General features: G+C 44.7%; 1 protein-coding gene across 4 annotated transcripts in view; it reads left to right on the top strand.

Annotated features, from left to right (window-relative positions):
- rnf150a (ring finger protein 150a) overlaps positions 1–22,253 on the top strand; it is a 175,889-nt gene that overhangs the window by 107,856 nt on the left and 45,780 nt on the right. For 3 of the 4 annotated variants that reach the window (XM_072495628.1, XM_072495629.1, XM_072495627.1), the window contains one exon: positions 160–12,059. The exons of the other annotated variant lie outside the window; for it this stretch is intronic. In XM_072495628.1, the coding sequence (XP_072351729.1) occupies positions 160–163 (4 nt within the window). In that variant the 3' untranslated portion in view covers positions 164–12,059. Of the gene's footprint in view, positions 1–159; positions 12,060–22,253 lie in introns of those variants that run through there. 4 annotated transcript variants of the gene reach the window in all.

The raw sequence follows: 22,253 nt of genomic DNA, 5'->3' as shown, positions 1-22,253 counted from the left end.
GCAGCTCTATTTGTAACAGTTTACACTACAATTTCAATCATGACTGGTAAAATTTGAGTAACCAGCAGCTTGAGGCTTCTGTTGAATTTTATCACAAATATTAGACATAGAATAAAGACACACTTGATAATTTTGTCTTTTGTTTCTCCCTTCTTGAAGATGATGAAGAACCAGTTGTGAGCCGTGACTCAGACACTTCATTGATTCTGGCTGTTGAAGTTGGACTTTCAGACATAGAGCTCTCCACTGACCAGGATTGTGAGGAGGTGAAATCCTGAGAAGGGTTAATTCTGTCTCTGGATATGGACCAGGCAAGCCCACAGAGTGACTGAAACAATGTCCAGTGCACTCAGAACTGGGATGATTGTGAGAGAAATAGCGACAAATCGTTTACTCTTCCTTATACAGATTCTTTCGCATTGAACAAAGAACAAACAAAGAACAAACAAATGTACAGCACAGGAACAGGCCCTTCGGCCCTCCAAGCCCGTGCCGACCATGCTGCCCGACTAAACTACAATCTTCTACACTTCCTGGTCCATATCCCTCTATTCCCATCCTATTCATGTATTTGTCAAGATGCCCCTTAAATGTCACTATCGTCCTTGCTTCCACCACCTCCTCCGGTAGCGTGTTCCAGGCACCCACTACCCTCTGTGTAAAAAAACTTGCCTCGTACATCTACTCTAAACCTTGCCCCTCTCACCTTAAACCTATGCCCCCTAGTAATTGACCCCTCTACCCTGGGGAAAAGCCTCTGACTATCCACTCTGTCTATGCCCCTCATAATTTTGTAGACCTCTATCAGGTCGCCCCTCAACCTCCGTCGTTCCAGTGAGACCAAACCGAGTTTGTTCTCACTGGAACATTGGATGTCTTTTTCTTCACAAGGATGCTGCAAGTTTATCTCTTGCCCTCATTCTTATTTTAAAAAGCTGTTAACACAACTCAGTGACTAAAATGAAGAAAATAACAATTTTATGTTGTTTACTTTTTGTTTTATACTTTCAAAGATGGTCAACAATGTGTTTTTAAGTTTGTTTTTGCGTTTTGATCCTGAAATACTTTTATTAAAAGGATTGATCCTGGAATCACTGCCTCAACACGAAAAACATTCAGTCGGTGCTTTTAAGTTAGAAACTGAATTTTAAAGTTGGTTCGAAGTCCTGCACTCCTGTGAATCACTCGCTTTTTTTTGTGGTCAGCTTTAAGTAAAGTTTGTTTTGCTCAGTAAATATTCAGAGCAGTAGCTTGCAGGTATTGAAAAGACTTCTAGAAATTCATCTGCCATCTCTCATCATATCTTTGCCAATAGATGAGCTGGTAATGATAGTGTGCAGGTATACAGTGTGCTCTGATGGTAATTTAGACAGAGTGAATGTTCCAGCAACAGCCTGCTTGCACTCTTAAGAATTCATGGTAGACTGGGTTGGGTGAATGTTTGTGTGTACAGTTCACATTTGGCATTCCCCAAAGTTTTTGACATTGTGGCTATTAACACACACAGCTGAGAAAGTGGCCAAATAGATTCAACCACAAGCTTTAATAGCTTTTAGGTGATTGAAATCAGAATTAATTTTCGTCTTTACGCCTACCAACCTCAGCCCAAATCTAATTTACATTAACATGTACTTCAAAAGACTTTTCTAATATTCCAAGGAAATTGAATTTTAGTTGTTTATATCATCTTTCCTAACAATAGCTTATTGTACAGTGAAAACATATGAAAATGTATAAAAATTACAAAATCGTGATACTGAGTCCAAATAAATGACTTCTCAAGTCATGGGATTCTATTACAGCCTTTTTATAGATAGATCCTTCCTTCCCACAAAAGGACCCAATTATGTAATACATAATGTTGAAAACAATGTATAAATTCTCTTTAGATGAAAAGAAAAATACCACAAAGTAGCAGAAGTTGTATATTTTTGAAATTACTGTACTGTTTTTGTCTTATATGTGGATTGTTGACTGTTTAGACATTAGCATTTGAAAATAGGCACTCTTTTATAATTTCAATGAGAAAGAGCAAATCAAAAGCCCTATGTTGTCCCAAGGACCGTAATGAATATTTATCGTATGATGTATAAACCTTGTAATCACTCCAGTGCATTTTTTGTTTTAGAACAGCACAGCCATAGGCAATGTAGATGGTGCATTGATCTGAAGATTTTAAAACTTCTTGAGGTTGCAGTCTGGCGGGTTGATATTGAAAGAAAACATGTTTACGTCTATAGACCCAGAATTAGACTGGATAGGAGGTAGAGCACAGCAGTCTCTTTAGCACCATTTTATTTGCTGCTTGCGTTTGACAATAAATGTTGAAAATGCAAACATGCTAATGAATTATGGAAATGCAGTTGACTGAAAGTCATCTGATAATGAAATGTGTCTGATATTAGCTTTTTAAAACATTATAATTTTTTGAAACTCAAACAGAAGATTAGGGTTGCTTACATTACTGATGGAAATGTGCATGAGTGCAGTTGAGGAACCTTAGTCCGAAATAGATAGCGAAACAAATCAGTGTTATTAGTAATGCTAAATAAACCACATTCTTCCTCACTCATTCACGTTTCAAGAGCTGCACTCGTATTCGCTTTTCTCCTGTTAACAGAAAATCTCCCTAATTATTTCCTGCGCCAGAAAGCTTTTGAATTGTTACTCGAGTGTTTCTTGTTGCTATAAACAGTTTCAGATGCTCTCCTCCAGTTGCTGTGCTTTCAGAGAGAAATCTTTATCAATGTTTCCGTGATTGTACTATAATTTTACTTAAGTTTTAGCATTCAAAATTCTTGCATCATTTTCCAGCAGTGCCATTTTATGTTGCATCCTGCGAAGCTGAGCAACAAGTGAACAAATGCAGGGATCAGTGTTTGCACCTCTGCTATTTACATAAATTAGCTGGAGTGTAAAACTAATTGTAAGATTGTCAGATTTGTGGATAATACTAAAGCAGGAAAATTAGTAGAAACTGAAGTTGCAGCTAAGATTTGAGTAATCATAGAATGGTTTGCAGATGATACATATTTTTCCCCATGTCGTTGACTGTGAGGAAAAAATCTGTAGACTGTAGGAAGATATCTTTGGGCTTGTCAGGTGGGCAGAAAAATGGCAAATGAAATTTAATCTCGAGAATTTTTGCGGTAATGCATTTGAGGAGGTCAAACAAGGCAAGGGAATAAACAATGAATGGTAGGATTCTGAGGAGTGCAGAGGGATCTTGCAAGTGTAAGTCTACAGATCATTGAAAGTGATGAGCAAGCAGGTAAAGTGGTCAAGAAGGCATATGGGAGGCCTTTCTGTATTGGACAAGGTCTAGCTATAAGAGCAGGAAGGTTTTGTCAGAACAATATAAAGCCGCAACTAGCATTATGCTTACAGTTCGAATCAATGCATTATAGGAAGGATAAGGTCACATTCAAGAGGGTATACAGAAGTTTTACGAGGTTATTGAATGGAGAATTCCAGCTGTGAGGAAAGATTGGATACGCAGGATTTGTTTCCTTTGCATCGCAGAGGCTAAGGAGAGATTTAGTTAAGAGGTATACATGGAGTGCATAAGAAGTGCCTATTTCCATTACTAGAGAGAGACAAAGATTTTAAGTAATTGACAGAGGATTAGAGAAGAGCTTGGAGTAATATTTTCACCCAGAGTGTGGGGGTCTGTAACCTTTTCCTTGAAAGAATGATAGAGACAGAAATCTTGCATTACATTTAAAAACACATTTGGATATGCACCTGAGGTACTTTAATCTACAGGGGATCAAACATGGGATTTGACTCGATAGGTCTTTTTCGGCTGGAATGGGCATGATGGGATGAATTGATTCCTATGATTTAAATACTTCCTTGTTTCTATGATTTTTCCTATCTGCATGCCTATTATCGTCTTGGCAGATGTACTTTGCTTGACCATCAGAAGTCGATGCTGGCCACCACAATATTAAAACTAAAGTTTTCTTGGTACTGAGTCACAGTGTGAAGCAAAAGCACAGAAACATAAGGGCAGCACGGCGGCGCAGTGGTTAGCACTGCTGCCTCACGGCGCTGAGGTCCCAGGTTCGATCCCGGTTCTGGATCACTATCCATGTGGAGTTTGCACATTCTTCCCGTGTTTGCGTGGGTTTCGCCCCCAGGACCAAAAGATGTGCAGGATAGGTGAATTGGCCATGCTAATTGCCCCTTAATTGGAAAAAATTAATTGGGTACTCTAAATTTATTTTTAAAAAGCACAGAAAAATTAAAGTGAACCGGCATCATCTTCAGCAACACATCCCTTGGAGAAGCACTGTTTGAAGAATGGGCGGGATATACCGACTGTTCACGTCGGCGGGAAATTCCGGTCCCACGCCGGCGCACAAGTTTCCCACCGATGAGGGATGCAGTCAATGGGAAATCCCATTGACAACGATGGGACCAGGAGATTACGCTGGCGGGCCACCTCCGCAGCCGTAAAACACGCAGCGCGGTGGTCGGTAAATCCTGCCCAATGTCTTGCATCGAGCAGAAAGAAGGTACTGGGGGAAGGGAGAGTCTCTAACATTGATCATCGGGTGAGCTTGCCTTCAGCATCAGCTGTCATGCCGGGATCAGCCCGAAATGGCATCAATACATTGACCAGAGTATTCTGCCTGTAGCAGTTTAACTAACCTGTCCAAATGCTGTTACCTCAACTTCAAACTGGTGTAAATCCACATTGACTCTTAATTCCAAGCCCTAATCAAATGCGATTCTACCTATAGTGCTGTTTTAATCCACTTACATTATTCTAGGAAGAGGAAAGTTTCGGGGTAATTTATTAGCTTGGATAGAGGACTGGCTAACTGACAGAAGACCGAGAGTCGGGATCAATGGGCCTTTTTCTGGTTGGCAAGATGTAACAAGTGGTGCGCCACAGGGTTCAGTCTTCGTGCCCCAACTATTTACAATCTACATTAATGACTTGGATACAGGGGCAGAAGGTACTATAGCCAAATTTGCAGATGACGCTAAAATAGTTGGGTAGTAAGTTGCAATGTGGAAAATAATTTACAAATGCATATGGATAGGTTAGGTGAGAAGGCCAAAATCTGGCACATGGTGTTTAACGTGGATAAGTGTGAAGTTATCCATTTTGGTCGGAAAAATGGAAAGACAACTTATCAAAATGGAGAGAAACTTCAGAGTGCTTCGGTACAGAGGATCTGGGTGTTGAATCACAGAAAACTAGTATGCAGGCACAGCAGGTAATAAAGAAGGCAAATGGAATTTTGCAATTTATGGCTAAAGGAAGAGTATACAGGAAGGGAAGTTGCTGCAACTGTACAAGGCATTGGTGAGACTACATCAGGAGTTCTGTGGACAGTTTTGGTCCCCTTGAGGAGGTATGTAGGTGCATTGGAGGCAGTTCAGAGGAGGTTCACTAGTTTGTTCCCAGAAATTGGGGGTTTGTCTTCTGAAGAGAGATTAAGCAATTTAGGCCTATGCTCTCTAGAGTTTAGAAGAATGAGAGGAAATCTAATTGAGGTATATAAGATGATAAACGGTATTGACAAAGTAGACATAGAGCACATGTTTTGTGGGACAATCTAGAGACTAGAATCAGAGTTTTAGGATAAGGGGTAGCAGATTTAAAATTACTTCTCTCAAAGAGCCATGAATCTGTGGAATTCATTACCCCAGAGTGCGGTAGATGCCAGGACATTGAGTAAATTTAAGGAGGAGATAGACAGATTTTTGAACAGTAATAGGTTGAAGAGTTCTGGAGAACCTGCAGGAAAATGGAGTTGAGGCAGAGATGAGATCAGCCGTTACCGTATTGAATGGTGGAGCAGGCTCGAAGGGCTGAATTGCCTAATTCTGCTCCTCGTTCTTATTTGAACAGGAGTACACACAAAACCATTTTTTGGTTTAGGAATTTATGCAAGGATTTCTTTTTACATCTGTCTAAATAGTCAATACTGTATGGCTATAGTGGCTAAATTAATAGTGAACATATTTTCATTGCTTTTCCACTTAGACCTCTGTGAAGCACTTATATGCTCTTATGTGGCACCCTTGCCAGTAGATGCCAAGTCAGCACAGGTTTTGCCTCCGACATTATGACCATGCCTTTTGCTAAGTGATTTAAAGATGGCATTGTTTATTGCTGACACTCAGCTGCACTTTATAATTTTTTTCCAAAGAGGAACAGACAGTTGAAAGGAAGGAAAAGGGGGATGATAATCTCAGATTTCCACTTCACTTACAAGCCTTGACAGGAATACTAACTCACTCGAGGATTTAGTTGCCTGGATTTGCTTACAACTGGCAATTCAAGCCCCAAAACACTTCAGCATCAGCAAAGACACCACACTGGACCTACCAAATATGACCACATATTTGCAGGAATTCAGTCTCCCTTCTCAGTATGGACTACAGTCTGGAAAACAATCTATTCCAAACAGCTAAATTGGTGCCCAGGCCAAACAGACTACTGTGACCCAACCATGTTTCCCCTTTAGACAGCCTTTTTGTTTTATTTACCTGTAGTTTTCTAGCTTGAGACAATGTTTGGCAACTTATTTATCCAAATTTCAGTTTCTCCTAAGAGGGAATTGAAACAACTAGATAACTTTACTTGCTTTACTTACACCGCATGGCCTTCTACCCAGGAACATTGGGTAAAGTTTGGGCTCCTAAGACGTTTGGGCTCCAGGTGACTTTTTCATTTTGAATTAGAGCCCATGTCCTTCAGTATGAATTTTGCTAGGAAGAACGAGGAGAGGTAATATAAAACATACAATTCTAATAGGAGTGCTGGAGCAGAGCAACCAAGGAAGGATATATGTGCACAAATCATTAAAGGTGGCAAGGCAGATTGAGAAAGCATTTAATCAAATGTACATGGCTTTATAAGTAGGGACACAGAGTATAAAAGCGAGGCAGTTATAATAAACCTGCATCAAACACTGGCTTGGCCTCAACTAGAGTATCGTGTCCTGTTCTGGGCACCACACCTCACGAAGGATGTGAAGGTATTAGAGAGTGTGCAGAAAAGATTCACGAAAATGGTTTCAGGCATGAGGAACTTTAGTTACGTGGTTTGATTGAAGAGGTTGAGGCTGTTCTTTTAGATAAGAGGCGATTTGATAGTTCTGTTGAAAACCATCGGGGGTCTGGACAAACAAAACATGGAAAAACTATTTCTTTTGGCAGAAGGATCATGAACCAAAGCACACCAATTTAAGGTGATCGGCAAAAAAAAGCAATGGCAACAGAACATTTTATAATGCAGAAAGTGGTTAGGATCTGGAATGCACAGCTTGAGAGTGTGGTGGAACAGATTTAATCGTAGCTTTCAAAGAGAATGACCTGAAGAGTAAAAATTTACAATGCTGTGGGGAAAAGGCAGGGGGATTGGGACAAGGTGAGTCCCTCCTATGCTGTAACTATTTTGATTCTATTCTATGCTCAATCTTGAATTTTTGTCTAAGAATGAGGAAAACTGTTTAGAGGATATGTGTTCAATCATTCAATTATTCTCTAATGAAAATCTGTCTTTGCACAATTGTCAATCTTAAACTTGTTTACGTTTATTTGATCCCACAAAGACTTTTGTTTAAATAAGGGTTAAAAAAAGAAGTTAATGTTTTTAAATATTTGAGCACTTTGAGGCTTGACTCCTTTAACTCTGAATTATTCAATCTTGACTAAAAATTTATATGTTTTAAAACCCCTGAAAATCATGTTCTCTATCTAAAATAGACACTGATCTGTTTAAATGCAAATTGAAGTCACTGCGGTTGGAAATAGCACTAAATATGTTATGGCTGAAGTAGAGATATGTTTACCATACACATTGCATGTGACTTTTCAAAAGCATTAGCTGCTTCCTTTCCAAATTGATCACATCAAATTTAAACTGTTGAACATAATGCTGAAACTCTCTTTCACCAAATCTTATTCAGTAGTCTGCGTTCCAATCAAATCCGAATTTTTACTTGTTCAGTCAAATTGAATTCAAGACTTCCATCAGAAAGCTTATTTTAGGTGAGCATGTAAGATTGTCTTTGAGCTTTGAAATCGTTAGGTAGGTTTTTGAATATTGTATATGTGTTTTACCGGAGAAATTGTTTGCTATTGAGGGTCAGATAAAACATAATTAAATTTAAAATGTTCAACAACAGTACTCCTAAGCTTATTATTTTCTGAATTATCCAGGTAATCATACTGAAGTTGTATATATTTTTTTATCATCAAAGTCTATTCATCTAGTTGCATGGGTCAGCATTCCAGTGTTCAGTGTTATTCAGAAGTTAGCTGTAGGTTCATAATTTCAATTCATTGATGGCAAGTAGCCTTGGTAGAAATCGAGGGATACTTTGCTGGACTGATTGAACGTGGATCTGCGGGGAGACATGAAAGGTTAGGGGTGGGCATGAATTATGTTAGGGTTTAGAAAGAAAGAAGTTAAGCATGATTGAGATTAACGTAACATTACATTTTCTTGAGATAAACACATTACATTTTCTTGTGACTGCTTCAAACTCTTGATTAACCAAGCATGCCCCAAGTCATCCACTTGTTTTTGTAAAAGTCTCTGAGGATTATGGTTCACTTCAAACAGTGATAACCATTTTGAACCATGTTTTCCTATTCTATACTGCCCACATTGCAAAATGTTCTAATGGCTTAATTTAGAAGCAGATGAACACAAAGCATACATTTGTATCTAGGTCAATCCTGGAATGTATTACAGGTCGAGTATCCTTTATCCGTAAATCCAAAATCCAAACACATCCAAAAACCACACTTTTTTTAAACCTCATCAATCTTTAGCACGGGGAGTCTAGTTTGCCTCCACTGTTTATCTTGCAATTTTTGTGGTGAATATATCAAAAATAAACTTTTTGAGATACCCTGTATTTATTATTCTGTGATGCATCTTGCTTTTCTAACCATTTTATTTACTTTAGACTATTGCTAGCCTAGTCTTAGGCTATTGCAATGTAAGTTTATATGCGGTATCTGAAATCCAATATGCAGTCGACCCCAAGGGTTTCGGATAAGGGATACGGGACATGTATTTTCAAATAATGCAGATGTTCTTGTGTATTAATTTTGAATTGCTGTTTTGTATGTAAAATTTCTACAATCATTCAACGGAGAAGGCACTTCTTAGTTCCTAAGACAAGAAGAATATTTCTGTGAACATACACAATATGAATTCAGTGCACTATATATGGGTAATAGTACTATCACTTGTAGATGTTTACTGCTATGACCATTTATATAAAAAAACCATTTCAATCCACACTTGACAAATATTTTTAAGATAAATATACATGGCAAATGCATTCGACTTGAATATGTCAGGATAGTATTTTTTCCATAGGTCATTTAAACATTTTTAAATTACATTGTATGCTAGAAATGGTATTTCCCAAAATGATTTTTTAAATACATTTTGGATGCAAGTTTTTCATAGCGGGCGTAAGAATGTGAGATCTGCATTCACCAAAGAAAACACCCGTTTTTGTCTTCGTAACACTGCAGAAGCTAACGTGTAAATATATTTTCTTATTAGTTTCTTTTAAATAAAATTTAGTACATAACTTTGTTCCAAAAACATTTCAACCAATATCTTCCTTGTGTACCGCAAACGTGACAAGAAATTATTTTTTGGAAAAATGACAACAGAAGGCACTAACTAGGCTGCCATATTTCTTGTACTGACAGAAAACACTTCCGGTTAGTATTAATTTAAATGCATTATTTGTGCACGGGGGTCCCTAAAACAGCATGTTGACCAGTATTTCAATAATCTTCAATCTTTGCATGGAACTTTACAGCCCAAAAGAAGGAATTCAGCTCAACAAGTCTATAGCTTAAGTCTTGATTGTTACCACTTGAATTATGCCACCAACTTAAAAACCAGAGTCAAAAAAAACATCTTTGAATTAAAACAGTACTTGTAATTTCCTCTAAATCTGACTACCATAACGGGAGAATCTTATACAATGTCTTTGTTTCCCTACTCAAACCAGGGTTTCAAATATGTCTGCAAAAAGCATGACCCTTAGCTTTAAAATGCCACTGGCCCTGTTGGAAGTGCCATTTCAACTATTGTTATAGAACTTTTAAAGCATCACTTGTTGACAGATGAGCAATAATTAAAAAAGTTGAATAAGCTTATTTTGTGTCTGACTTCAGTGCATCAAGCTTGAGTCATGCCACAGTTCATGGGTAAACAGATTAATTAACTTTTCCCATTCGTTGATTTGTTATCAAACATGGTGGTCTCTGTCTAGTGGACAATGCCACCTTCAGCAATGCTTAGGGGTTACTTAACTTGACTTATCACAACATATAAATATTTCAGTAGAATTTCTGACCCATGGGATGGGCAAATTTATAATTTGATTCACATCTTGCCAAGTATTAGCTGTTTAGGTGCAGAGTGCCTTCTGCTGTCTGAGAAGAGCTTATACTTTTGAAGCATTTTTATACAGTTACAGGCGACAAGTTGAACATTGCAGTTGTTCCTTGAATACTACTGATTTATGATATAGAACCATTAATTATTGAGGCTAATATTTCACCCCCTTGCTGCTAAAACCACTCTTAATTGTGTCCACCTGATTTACCAGCTGGTCAGGAAATGCAGCAGCCAGAAATTATGGATACACCCAGATTGATTGGCTGAGGCTGATCCAATCATCTTTGCCCGTACCAGTAATTCAGTTTTGTTTAGACTTGGCCATCTTCCAGTATAGTGGGTCTCCATTTTCTGTTGTAGAAAAATACATTTTTTTTCTCCCTCCATCAACTCAGTTGTGCATTGCCTGGGAAAGACCTCATACTACATGTATTGGAGTGTTTCAGCCAGTAAACCTTGCTGTACCCAAGTTCCCAATTTCCAAAGCCCTCACTTTCACCACCATCAGTCTTCTGTGGTGCAAAGATGAAATCTTCTGGAGAGCACAAAAAAGAAAGTTGCATTGTACAAATCTAACCATTTTTGGTAGCAAACAAATGGAATTAGGCCACCATTCAATGCCAGATTGTTGCTATAAATGAGGTGTTAATAACCCATAAATGAGAGGAGATTGGTCTAGATTTGCTATATTTGCAAGTGCCATGTATCGTACATTGCCTGCCCTTTCTTTTCAGTGTGGTTGGTACTATGTATATGATTAATTTTTTATCAATTCATCATCAAGTATCTGTTCCCATACAACTTATTTTTATCAAATGCTGCTAAAGATGACTCCATATAATCCAAGTTTAGCAGAATATGGCTTTCTGCTGTTGATCATTGGTTATGTAATGCAGCAGAACTTATTGATTGCCTTAAGTTTAACTGATTAGAAGATGTGGGTTTATTTGTTTTTGATGCAACTCGCTGTATTGTTGGGTATGCTGCTTTTGTCCTCCAAAGCATCACTGATTAGAGATATCTGTTTTGCTTTTTCAATGCTATTTCTTCGAAATGCTTTCGTTCAAATAAATATTTAGTTTGGTAAAGAGTTACGCCAAAGTGGCAAATGGATTGCATTGTGATAACAGTAGAAGTTATTTTTATTTGGATTTTTTTTCATATGCTGAAGCCTGCAAGACAATAGGCAAAATGTTGTGTAGTTGTATTATCAGTTATAATACTTTCCTCTGGAATTTTCTTTATGTATGGTCTTGGAATTATTTTCTATTTGAAGTGAGTCATTGCTGAAGTATAATGTATTTCTTCCCCCATATTGCACTTTATATCTTTCAAACAAAAGCTGGCATCCAACGATGTTACTGGGGAAAAAGGGATTTGCCTGATACAATCAATGATAAAGCATATTTCTTTTTCGGTTTGCATTACTTAAAATTGCTTGAACATAGACTTGATGTTTGTATAAAGGGGGAGGGATAAAATTCAAATGTGGAAATGCTATTCAGTTGCCTATTACTACTATTTTGTTACATAGCAGACAATAAAATGTAAATATGTGCAGCTGTGTTGATCTGTACTAGGTAAGATGTTGCAACTATACAAAGTTTTAAAAAATGAGTCCCAATAAATTTTAATTGAATGGTTTTCTTAATAAGCGAGTTCCATGTTTGTGTTTTGTTTTAACCATATTAGTGGTGCCATTTCCTATGACTTTCCTGAATCTTCAAACTATAGGTTATTTGTTCACCTGGCACAGTATTCTTCTGTCTTTTCTTTTGACTTGCAGCCTACTTCAATTGGTCCAACTGGTTCCTTTAACACATCGCTTTCCACGCATTACCATAGATTCTTCACCGCAATGGGCTCTGCAAACAGTTACCTTCACTGTCTTCCATTTTTCATAACTAACTAAAGTTTGAAGTATCTCCTCAACACAAGCTCCATGTGACTAAAGCTCTGTGTACAATCAGATCCTGGTTACCAGAAGGTCAAAACTGGATTCTTCTTGGTGCACAGAGATATTCTCTGCGCAGAAGCTCTTCTTCGTTACATTAGATAGGGAATAGAATCTTAAGAGAGAACATTGATAAGTTATATACTTGTGTTCACTTGGCTCAGTGATAACATTTTGCCTTTCGAGCCAGAAGATTATGGGCTATAGCCATGCTCCAGAACTTGAGACGGTACTTATTTGTATCTTCACATGTCATTCTTCACAGAGCTCGAAACCAATAGCATTTGGACAGCAGTAGTTTGGCCGTTGGAAAGTAGGAACTTTGGAATTGCTAAACGATTAAAAAAAAACACTAGTTCACCTTCTACCATTAATAACACGTTACAACGGTAAATTGCGTTTGACTAATTTGCTAGAGTTCTTCAAAGATGTAACAAGCCAAATGGATGATGGGGATCCTGTAGATGTAGTATATCTGAACTTCTAGAAGACATTTGATCAGGTGCCGCACAAAAGGTTAATACACAAGGTAAGATCACATGGGGTTAGGGGTAATTTATTAGCTTGGGTAGAGGACTGGTTAACCGACAGAAGGCAGTCGGGATAAATGGATCTTTTTCGACAGAAGATGTAACTAGTGGGATGCCACAGGGCTCGGTCCTTGGAGCCCCAACTATTTACAATCAACATTAATAACCTGGATGCAGCGATAAAAGATACTTTAGCCAATTTTGCAGATGACACTAAAATGGGTGGAATATTTACAAATGGATATAGATGGGTTATGTGAGTGGGCCAAAATTTGGCAGATGGATTTTAACATGGATAAGTGTGAGGTTATCCATTTTGGTCGGAAAAATGGAAAGGCAACTTATCAAAATAGAGAGAAACTTCAGAGTGCTTCGGTACAGAGCGATCTGGATGTCCTTGTGCATGAATCTCAGAAGACTAGCATGCTAGCGGATACAGCAGGTAATAAGGACGACAAATGAAATTTTGGACTTTCTAGCTAAAGAAATAGAGTATAACGGTAACAAAAGTGTTGTTGCAACTGTACAAGGTATTGATGAGACCGCACCTGGAGTACTGCATACAATTTTGGCCCCCTTATTTGAGAGATGTAGTTGTAGTAGAGGCAGTTTAGAGGAGGTTCACCAGATTGATTCCAGAGATGAGGGATTTGTCTTATGAAGAGAGATTGAACGGTTTAAGCCTATACACTCTCAAGTAGAAGAATGAGATATCTAATTAAGGTATATAAGATGCTAAACGGTATTGACAAAGTAGATATAGAGTGGATGTTTCTTCTTGGGCAATCTAGAATAAGAGGTCATAACAAAAGGGTAGCAGATTTAAAACTGAGATGAGAAATTACTTCTCTCAAAGGGTTGTAAATCTGTGGAATTCGCTACTCCAGAGTGCGGTGGTGGCCGGGACATTGAGTAAATTTAAGGAGATAGATTTTTTAATTGGTAATGGGTTGAAGGGTTATGGAGAATAGGGAGAAAAGTGGAGTTAAGGCCGAGATGAGATAAGCCAAGATGTATTGAATGGTGGAGTGGGCTCGAGGGGCTGAATTGGCTACTCCTGCTCCTAGTTCTTAGGTTCTTTTTGGAGTTGTTAATTAATTATGGCACTCCATCTCTTAATTAGTCTACCAACAAACTCAGAATAGACAAAGAAGAAGTCCTAGTCATTAAGAGCTTTGGAAACCAAAGGTTCAAAGTCACCATTTTCACCTCAGCAAATTACACACAGCATGTAATGTCTCAAAATGCTTGTATACTTGGTTGTGTTATAATGATTAGGTGACACAATTGTTAGCACTGCTGCCTCACAGTGCTAGGGATCCAGATTCAATTCCAACTTTGGGTGACTGGAGTTTGCACTTTCTCCCTGTGTGCGTGGATTTCCTCTGGATGCTCTGGTTCCTCCCACAGTCCAAAGATGTGCAGGTTAGGTGTGGTTACGGGATAGGGGAGTGGGCCTAGTTTGGGTGCTTTCTCAGAGGGTCAGTGCAGACTATAGGCTGAATGGCCTCCTGCACTGTAGGAATTTTATGTTCTAATGATATAATATCTTAGGCATATTTACTGTACAAGACACAAAGCACCAATCGCTCGTAAGGGATTTGGTAAACACATTGTGGGTTCATTTATTAAGACTAGGGGCGAGATTCTCCTCTCCCGCGCCGAAGTGCCCACGCCGTCGTGAACGCCGTCGAGGTTCACGACGGCGCAAAAAGGCCGACCAATTCAGGGCCCGATAATGGGCTAGGAGAGGGGCCGCGTCATTTACACGCGCCAGGCTTTGTCGCCACGTAAAGGCGGCGCCGCATACATGACTCGGCCGGCACCGCATAACGCGTCACCCGCGCATGCGTGGTTGCCGTCCTCTCCGAGTCCGCCCCGCAAGAAGGTGTCGATGGATCTTGCGGGACTGCGGAAGGAAGGTGGTCCTCCTTCAGAGAGGACGGCCCAATGATCGGTGGGCCCCCCCCCCCCGGTGCGGGATCCCCCCATCCCACCCCACAGGCCGCCCCCACCAGTGTTCCCGCCGGCAGCGACAAGGTGTGGATGGCGCCGGGGGGAACCCGCCGTTTTGGCCTGGCCGCTTGGCCCATCCGGGCCTGAGATTAGCAGGGGTGCCGGAGAATCGCCATTTTGGATGTCTCGGGCGATTCTTCGGCCTGCGCCGCGGGGAACTCGGCGGGGCCGTTCTCGACGCTTGGGAGAATCGCGGGAGGGTGTCGGACCGGCGTCGCGGTAAAATTCGGCAACCCAGGCGATTCTCCCAACCGGCGCGGGAGTGGAGAACCCGCCCTAGGTATATGAGAACATAAAGCTTGAAGACATCAGATGTGTGTGTGTTATGCTCAAAGCAAAAATGAAACTAAGACTGCATCACGTGACAATTTCCTTCTAATGGTGTAGGGGCGTTCTGTGGAGAGGGTTGCAGGAGTCCTGTGGAGGTAGGGTGGGGGATTCCCCTGGGAGTTTAGGGTTGTGGACTCCCCTGGGAGTTTAGGGTTGTGGGGATAAATGCCAAGGCAGTGTGGTTTGTATAATAGTTACCCATGAAGCTAGAAATCATTTTAATTCTTCTTAACCTTTTCAGAGAGAAGTGCCCCCAGTGCAACTTTGGGACACCCCTCAGTTACACTGCCCTGCAGCTCAGACATTACAGTCCAACAATTCCAGAGATTAATTTTGAATTTATCCCCGCGGAGTGTAGGCCATGCCGTCTGGTTCTACTATCTACATTTACTAGTCCTTTAAAACCCTAAAAACGGGGGACTTCCAGGGGCGACCATGGAGTGAGTGGTCGCTCATTTGGTGGCTCCCGCTCATGGCGTTTTTTGCAGACCCTTTCCCCGGTTAAAAGGTGGATGTGAGGCGGAATATAGAGTGAGGGGAAGATATTGACCCTCTGGTGTATGGAGCTGAGGGCCAGAACCGGTCGAAAAAGAGGGAATCAGTCGGTTGGAGCTGGTGCAATGCACGTGGAGATGGCGGAAGGGCAGGGAGAGGCCCTGCCGGCTCAGTGGTCGATGGACCAACTGGTGAGCTTCTTAAACTAGAAGTTCACCATGCAACGGAAGGAGAGTCTGGAGGGCCTGCCCTGGGAGGTGGATTCTATTAGGGCGGTGGTTGACCGCATGGAAACAAAGCTGGCCGCCCAGGGTCAGGCGATACAGAAAATGGAGGAGGTGGTAGGGGAACACTAGGAGCAGTTTGCCTCGATGGCAGCGGAGATGGGGCTGATGCGCAATCAGCAGAAGCGGCTTCAGGAGAATGTCAAAGACCTAGAGAACCAGTCACGCAGGCAGAATATCAGGACCGTGGGCCTGCCAGAGAGGAGTGAAAGAGCCGATGCTGGTGCATATGTGGAGAGGATGCTGGAGAAGCTGCTCGGAGAGAGGGTGCATTTGTACGGTCTTTGGAGGTGGATTGAGTGCACAGGGCGCTAATGAGGAAGCCCCAGGGGAACGAGCCGCCGAGGTCGATGGTGGTGCAGCTGCACCGATTCCTGGACAAGGAGCGAACTATGAGGTGGGCCAGGCAGACGAGGCGCTGCAACTGGGAGGGCAGTGAAATTCGAGTGTACCAGGACCTGGGTGCAGAGATGGCCAAGAGGAGAGCGAGCTTCAACAAGGTCAAGGCAGCCCTCTACAAGAAGGGGATGAAGTTTGGGCTCCTGTATCTGGCACGTCTGTGGGTGACCTACGAAAGCCGGTATGTTGTACTTTGGCTCGGCGGAGGAGGTGGTATAATTTGTCAGAGACAATGGACTGGGAGGAGAAGGTGGACTTTGAACTTTGGTGGAGATGCTGTGCTGTTGCGGTTAACTTAAGTTTGGGGCCACTTCTTTCTTTTTCGGCTTCAGGTTCTTTGTTCTGAGATGGGGGGTTGGTCTCTTTGGGCTTGGGGAAGGGTTATTTTTGGTTTGTTTGCACTAATGTTCAAGCGGGGGGAGGGGAATCAGTGGGATAAGATGTTAGGCGCCATGGGCGGGGGCCACTAGGCCAGCTGGGCGGGCTAGTTCACGGAAGCGCAATGGGGGCTGAGTGGGGGGATGGGGCAGGATTGTTGCTGGGGGCTCGGGGGGGGGGGGGGCGGGGGGGGAAGGAGGTGGGTGGGGAGAAGTAATACTGTCAGAGGAAGGGTATTTAATGTGTAAGGGGAGGAAGATCGATGATGGTGGGCATCCGAGGGTGAGCCTGGGGAGGTGCGAGACACAGGCAGGATGCTGTCCCAAGAGGCTGGTCACCTGGAACGTGCGAGGATTGAATGGGCCAGTCAAGAGGGCCCATGTGTTCGCACTCTTCAAGCGATTGAAGGCGGATGTGGCCATGCTGCAAGGTGGGGGACTAGATTTGGCTGAGGAAAGGATGGGTTGGGCAAGTGTTTCATTCAGGATTGGATTTTAAAATGACAGGGGTGGCGATTTTAGTCAATAAGCGGGTGGTATTCGAGGTGGGAAATATAGTGGTCGACTCTGGGGGGAGGTATGTTATGGTAAGCGGGAAATTGGGGGTGGGGTGGGGTGGGATGCCAGTGGTGTTAGTCAACGTCTATACCCTGAACTGGGATGAATTGGAATTTATGAGGCGGTTGCTGGGGAGGATTCCGGACATGGACTCTCATTGGCTGATTATGGGGGGGGGGGGGGGGGTGAACTGGACTTTAATACGGTGCTGGATCCGAGACTGGACCGGTCGAGCTCGAGGTCAGGGAGGGTGTTGGCTACAGCTAAGGAGCTTTGGGGGGTTCATGGAGCACATGGCGGGGGGCGGGGGGGGGGGGGGGGGGGGGGGGGGGAAGAGCACCGATATGTGATAACTGCCGTCGTTCCGGGAGGGCTGGACAGGGGGGTTCGGAGGTTGCAGCGGGCAGTGACCGAGAGATTTGGGAATCTCTTTATTGATGAGGATTTCCCGAGCTTGGAGGAGCTGGAGGAGGAATTTCAGTTACCAGATGGGAATGGGTTCCGGTATCTCCAGGTAAGGGATTTTGTGCGGAGGCAGTTTTGACCTACCCGCACCTGCCGCTCCAGGATAAGGTGGTGCCAAGAACAGGAGTAGGAGAGGGGAAGGTCTCTGAGATCTATAAGGAGCTGATGGAATGGGAGGGAACCGCGATCGGAGAGGTGAAGAGAAAGTGGGAAGAAGAGCTGGGTGAGGAGTTGGTGGCCGGGTTATGAGAGGAGGCCCTGAGGAGAGTTCTTTTCTTTTTTTTTTAAACAAAATACAGAAAGAAAAGAACAAACCCCCCCCAATATACATAAATAATAAATTAACAGCCATCATCAACACAAAAGCAAATATACATGCCCACTCAAGAAAAACGAACCGAGCCCCCCCCCCCCCCCCCCTGCCCCCGGAAGTCTAGGAATGGTTGCCACCGCCTGAAGAACCCTTGCACCGATCCCCTGAAGGCAAATTTCACCCTCTCCAATTTAATAAACCCCACCATATCGTTGATCCAGGATTCCACGCTTGGGGGGCCTCCCATCCTTCCACTGAAGAAGAATCCTTCGCCGGGCTACCAGGACGCAAAGGCCAGAATACCGGCCCCTTTCACCTCCTCCACTCCCGGCTCCTCTGCCACCCCAAATATTGCGAGCCCCCAGCCCGGTTTGACCCTGGAACCTACCACCTCGACACTGTCCTCGCTACACCCTTCCAAAGGTCCTCCAGCGCTGGGCAAGCCCAGAACATGTGGGTGTGGTTTGCTGGGCCCCCTGAGCACCTAACACACCTGTCCTCGCACCCAAAGAACCAGCTTATCCTTGCCCTGGTCATGTGAGCCCTATGCAGCACCTTAAATTGTATGAGGCTGAGCCTCGTGCAAGAGGAGGAGGAGTTCACTCTCCCCAGGGCATCCGCCCACATCCCCTCGTCAATCTCCTCACCCAACTCCTCCTCCCACTTACCCTTTAGCTCCTCCACCGAGGCCTCCTCCTCCTGCATCACCTGATACGTTGCCGAGATCCTCCCCTCTCCAACCCACATCACCTGATACGTTGCCGAGATCCTCCCCTCTCCAACCCACACCCCCGACAGCACCCTTTCCTGGACCCCGCGTGGCGGCAGCAATGGGAACTCCTCCACCTGCCGCCGAACAAACGCCCTTACCTGCATATATCTGAAGGTGTTCCCCGGGGGGGAGCCCAAACTTCTCCTCCAGCTCACCCAGGCTCGCAAACTTCCCGTCCACAAACAGGTCCCCGATCTTTCTAATACCTGCCCTGTGCCAGCTCAAGAACCCGCCATCCATCCTCCCCGGATGGATGGTGGTTCCCCCGTATCGGGGACCACACCAAGGCCCCCACCTTCCCCCTGTGACGTCTCCATTGCCCCCAAAATTTGAGGGTAGCTGCCACCACCGGGCTCGTGGTGTACCTCGTTGAAGGAAGCGGCAGCGGCGCCGTCACCAGCGCCTCCAGGCTCGTGCCCACACAGGATGCCATTTCCAGCCTATTCCATGGTGCCCCTCCCCCTCCATCACCCACTTACGCACCATCGCCACGTTGGCAGCCGAATAATACCCACAGAGGTTAGGCAGCGCCCGGAGAAATCCCCAAACTCCCTGAGAATCCTCATCACCTCCGGCATTCCCCCCACCGGGTCCGCCACATATAACAGCAAATCGTCCGCATAGAGCGACACCCGATGTTCCTCCCCATCCCGCACCAGCCCCCTCCAATTCCTCGACTCCCTCAATGCCATGGCCAAGGGCTCAATCGCCAGCGCAAAGAGCAGGGGGGACAGGGGACACCCCTGCCTCGTCCCCCGGTGTAACCGAAAATACTCTGACCTCCTTCTGTTCGTGGCCACACTCGCCACCGGGGCCTCATACAGCAACTTAACCTACCTGACAAACCCCTCCCCAAACCCGAACCTTTTCAGCACCTCGCACAGGTACCCCACTCTACCCTATCAAAGGCCTTCTTCGCATCCATCGTCGCCACTATCTCCGCCTCCCCTTCCACCGCCGGCATCATTATAACATTCAAGAGCCTCCGTACATTCGTATTCAGCTGTCTCCCTTTCACAAACCCCGTCTGATCCTCGTGAATGACCTGCGGCACACAGTCCTCTATCCTCGTGGCTAAAATCTTCACCAACAACTTTGCATCTACATATTTAGGAGTGAGATCGGCCTGTATGACCCACATTGTAGGGGATCCTTGTCCCGCTTCAGGATCAAGGAGATCAGCGCCCGTGACATCGTCGGGGGCAAAGCCCCTCCTTCCCTTGCCTCGTTAAAGGTCCTTACCAACAGAGGGCCCAGCAGGTCCACATACTTATTATAAAATTCGACCGGATGGGTTCCCGGTTGAATTTTACAGGAAATACGTGGACCTGCTGGGCCCGTTGCTAGTGAGGACTTTTAATAAGGGGAGGGAGCGGGGGGTACCTTGCCCCCGACAATGTCCAGGGCGCTGATTTCTTTGATCTTAAAGCGGGACAAGGATCCATTGCAATGTGGGTCGTATAGACCGATCTCGCTCCTCAATGATAACGTTAAGTTGCTGGCGAAGGTGCTGGCTACGAGAATTGAGGACTGTGTCCCGGGGGTGATTCATGAGGACCAGACGGGATTTTTGAAGGGTAGGCAGCTAAATACAAATGTGCGGAGGCTCGTCAATGTGATTATGATGCCCTCGGTGGAGGGGGAAGCGGAGGTAGTGGCAGCTATGGACGCGGAGAAGGCCTTTGATCGGGTGGAGTGGGAGTATCTTTGGGAAGTTTTGCAGAGGTTTGGGTTTGGGGAGGGGTTCATCAGTTGGGTCAGGCTGCTATATAGAGCCCCGGTGGCGAGTGTGGCTACGAGCCGGTGGAGGTCGGAGTACTTTTGGCTGTACCGGGGGACGAGGCAGGGGTGCCCCTTATCCCCCTTGTTCTTTGCACTGGCAATTGAGCCGCTGGCCATGGCACTGAGGGAGTCCAGGAAATGGAGGGGATTGGTCCGGGGGGGAGAGGAACACCGAGTGTCGTTGTATGCCGATGACCTGTTGTTGTATGTTGCGGATCCAGTGGAGGGGATGGCGGAGGTCATGCGGATCCTTAGGGAGTTTGGGGACTTTTCGGGATATAAACTCAACGTAGGGAAGAGTGAGCTCTTTGTGGTGCATTCAGGGGACCAGGGAAGGGGGATAGATGAGCTACTGCTGAAGAGGGCGGAAAGGAGCTTTCGGTACCTAGGGATCCAAGTAGCTATGAGTTGGGGGGCCGTGCAGTAGCTCATTTTGACGCGGTTGGTGGAGCAGATGGAGGAGGATTTTAAAAGATGGGATATGCTGCCACTCTCACTAACGGGTAGGGTGCAGTCGGTCAAAATGACGGTCCTCCCGAGGTTTCTCTTTGTGTTCCAGTGCCTTCCCATTTTGATCCCCAAGGCCTTTTTCAAACGGGTAAGCAGGAGCATCATGGGATTTGTGTGGGCGAATAAGACCCCGAGGGTGACGAGAGTGTTTCTGGAGCGTAGCAGGGATGGGGGGGTTGGCGCTGCCGAACTTGTGTGGCGTTTATTGGGCTGCCAATGTGGCGATGATCCGTAAGTGGGTAATGGAGAGGGCGGGGACGGCGTGGAAGAGGCTAGAGATGGCGTCCTGTGTGGGCGCGAGCCTGAGGGCGCTGGTGATGGCACCGTTGCCGCTCTCGCCAACAAGGTACACCACGAGTCCGGTAGTGGCGGCGACGCTGAAGGTCTGGGGGCAGTGGAGGCGACACAGGAGCGAGTTGGGAGCCTCGGTTTGGTCACCGATTCGGGAGAATCATCGGTTCATTCCGGGAAGGATGGATGGGGGGTTTCAGAGCTGGCATCGGGCACGGATTAGAAGAATGGGGGGCCTGTTCATCGATGGGACATTTGCGAGCCTAGGGGTGTTGGAGGAGAAGTTTGGGCTACCCCCGGGAACCGCTTTCAGGTACATGCAAGTGAGGGCGTTTGTGAGGCGGCAGGTGAGGGAATTCTCGCTGCTTCCGGCACGTGGGATTCAGGACAGGGTGATTTCGGGTGTGTAGGTTAGAGAAGGCAAGGTTTCGGCGATTTACCAGGAGCTGAAGGAAGAGGAGGAGTTAAAGGGCAAGTGGGAGGAGGAGCTTGGGGAGGAGATAGATAAGGGTCTGTGGGCTGATGCCCCAAGTAGGGTTAATTCTTCCTCCTCTTGCGCCAGGCTCAGCCTAATACAGTTCAAGGTTACTCACAGAGCGCATATGACAGGGGCGAGGTTGAGTAGGTTCTTTGGGGTGGAGGACAGATGTGGGAGGTGCTCGGGGAGCCCGGCAAATCACGTCCATATGTTCTGGTCGTGCCCGGCACTGGATGGATTTTGGAGGGGTTTTGCGAGGACTATGTCCAAGGTGGTGAACGCCCGGGTCAAGCC

This window comes from Scyliorhinus torazame, chromosome 3 (genome assembly GCF_047496885.1).
Source record: "Scyliorhinus torazame isolate Kashiwa2021f chromosome 3, sScyTor2.1, whole genome shotgun sequence".
Lineage (NCBI taxonomy): Eukaryota > Metazoa > Chordata > Chondrichthyes > Carcharhiniformes > Scyliorhinidae > Scyliorhinus > Scyliorhinus torazame.
The sequence above is the reverse complement of the archived record's forward strand: the minus strand, read 5'-3'. Positions and strand labels throughout refer to the sequence as shown.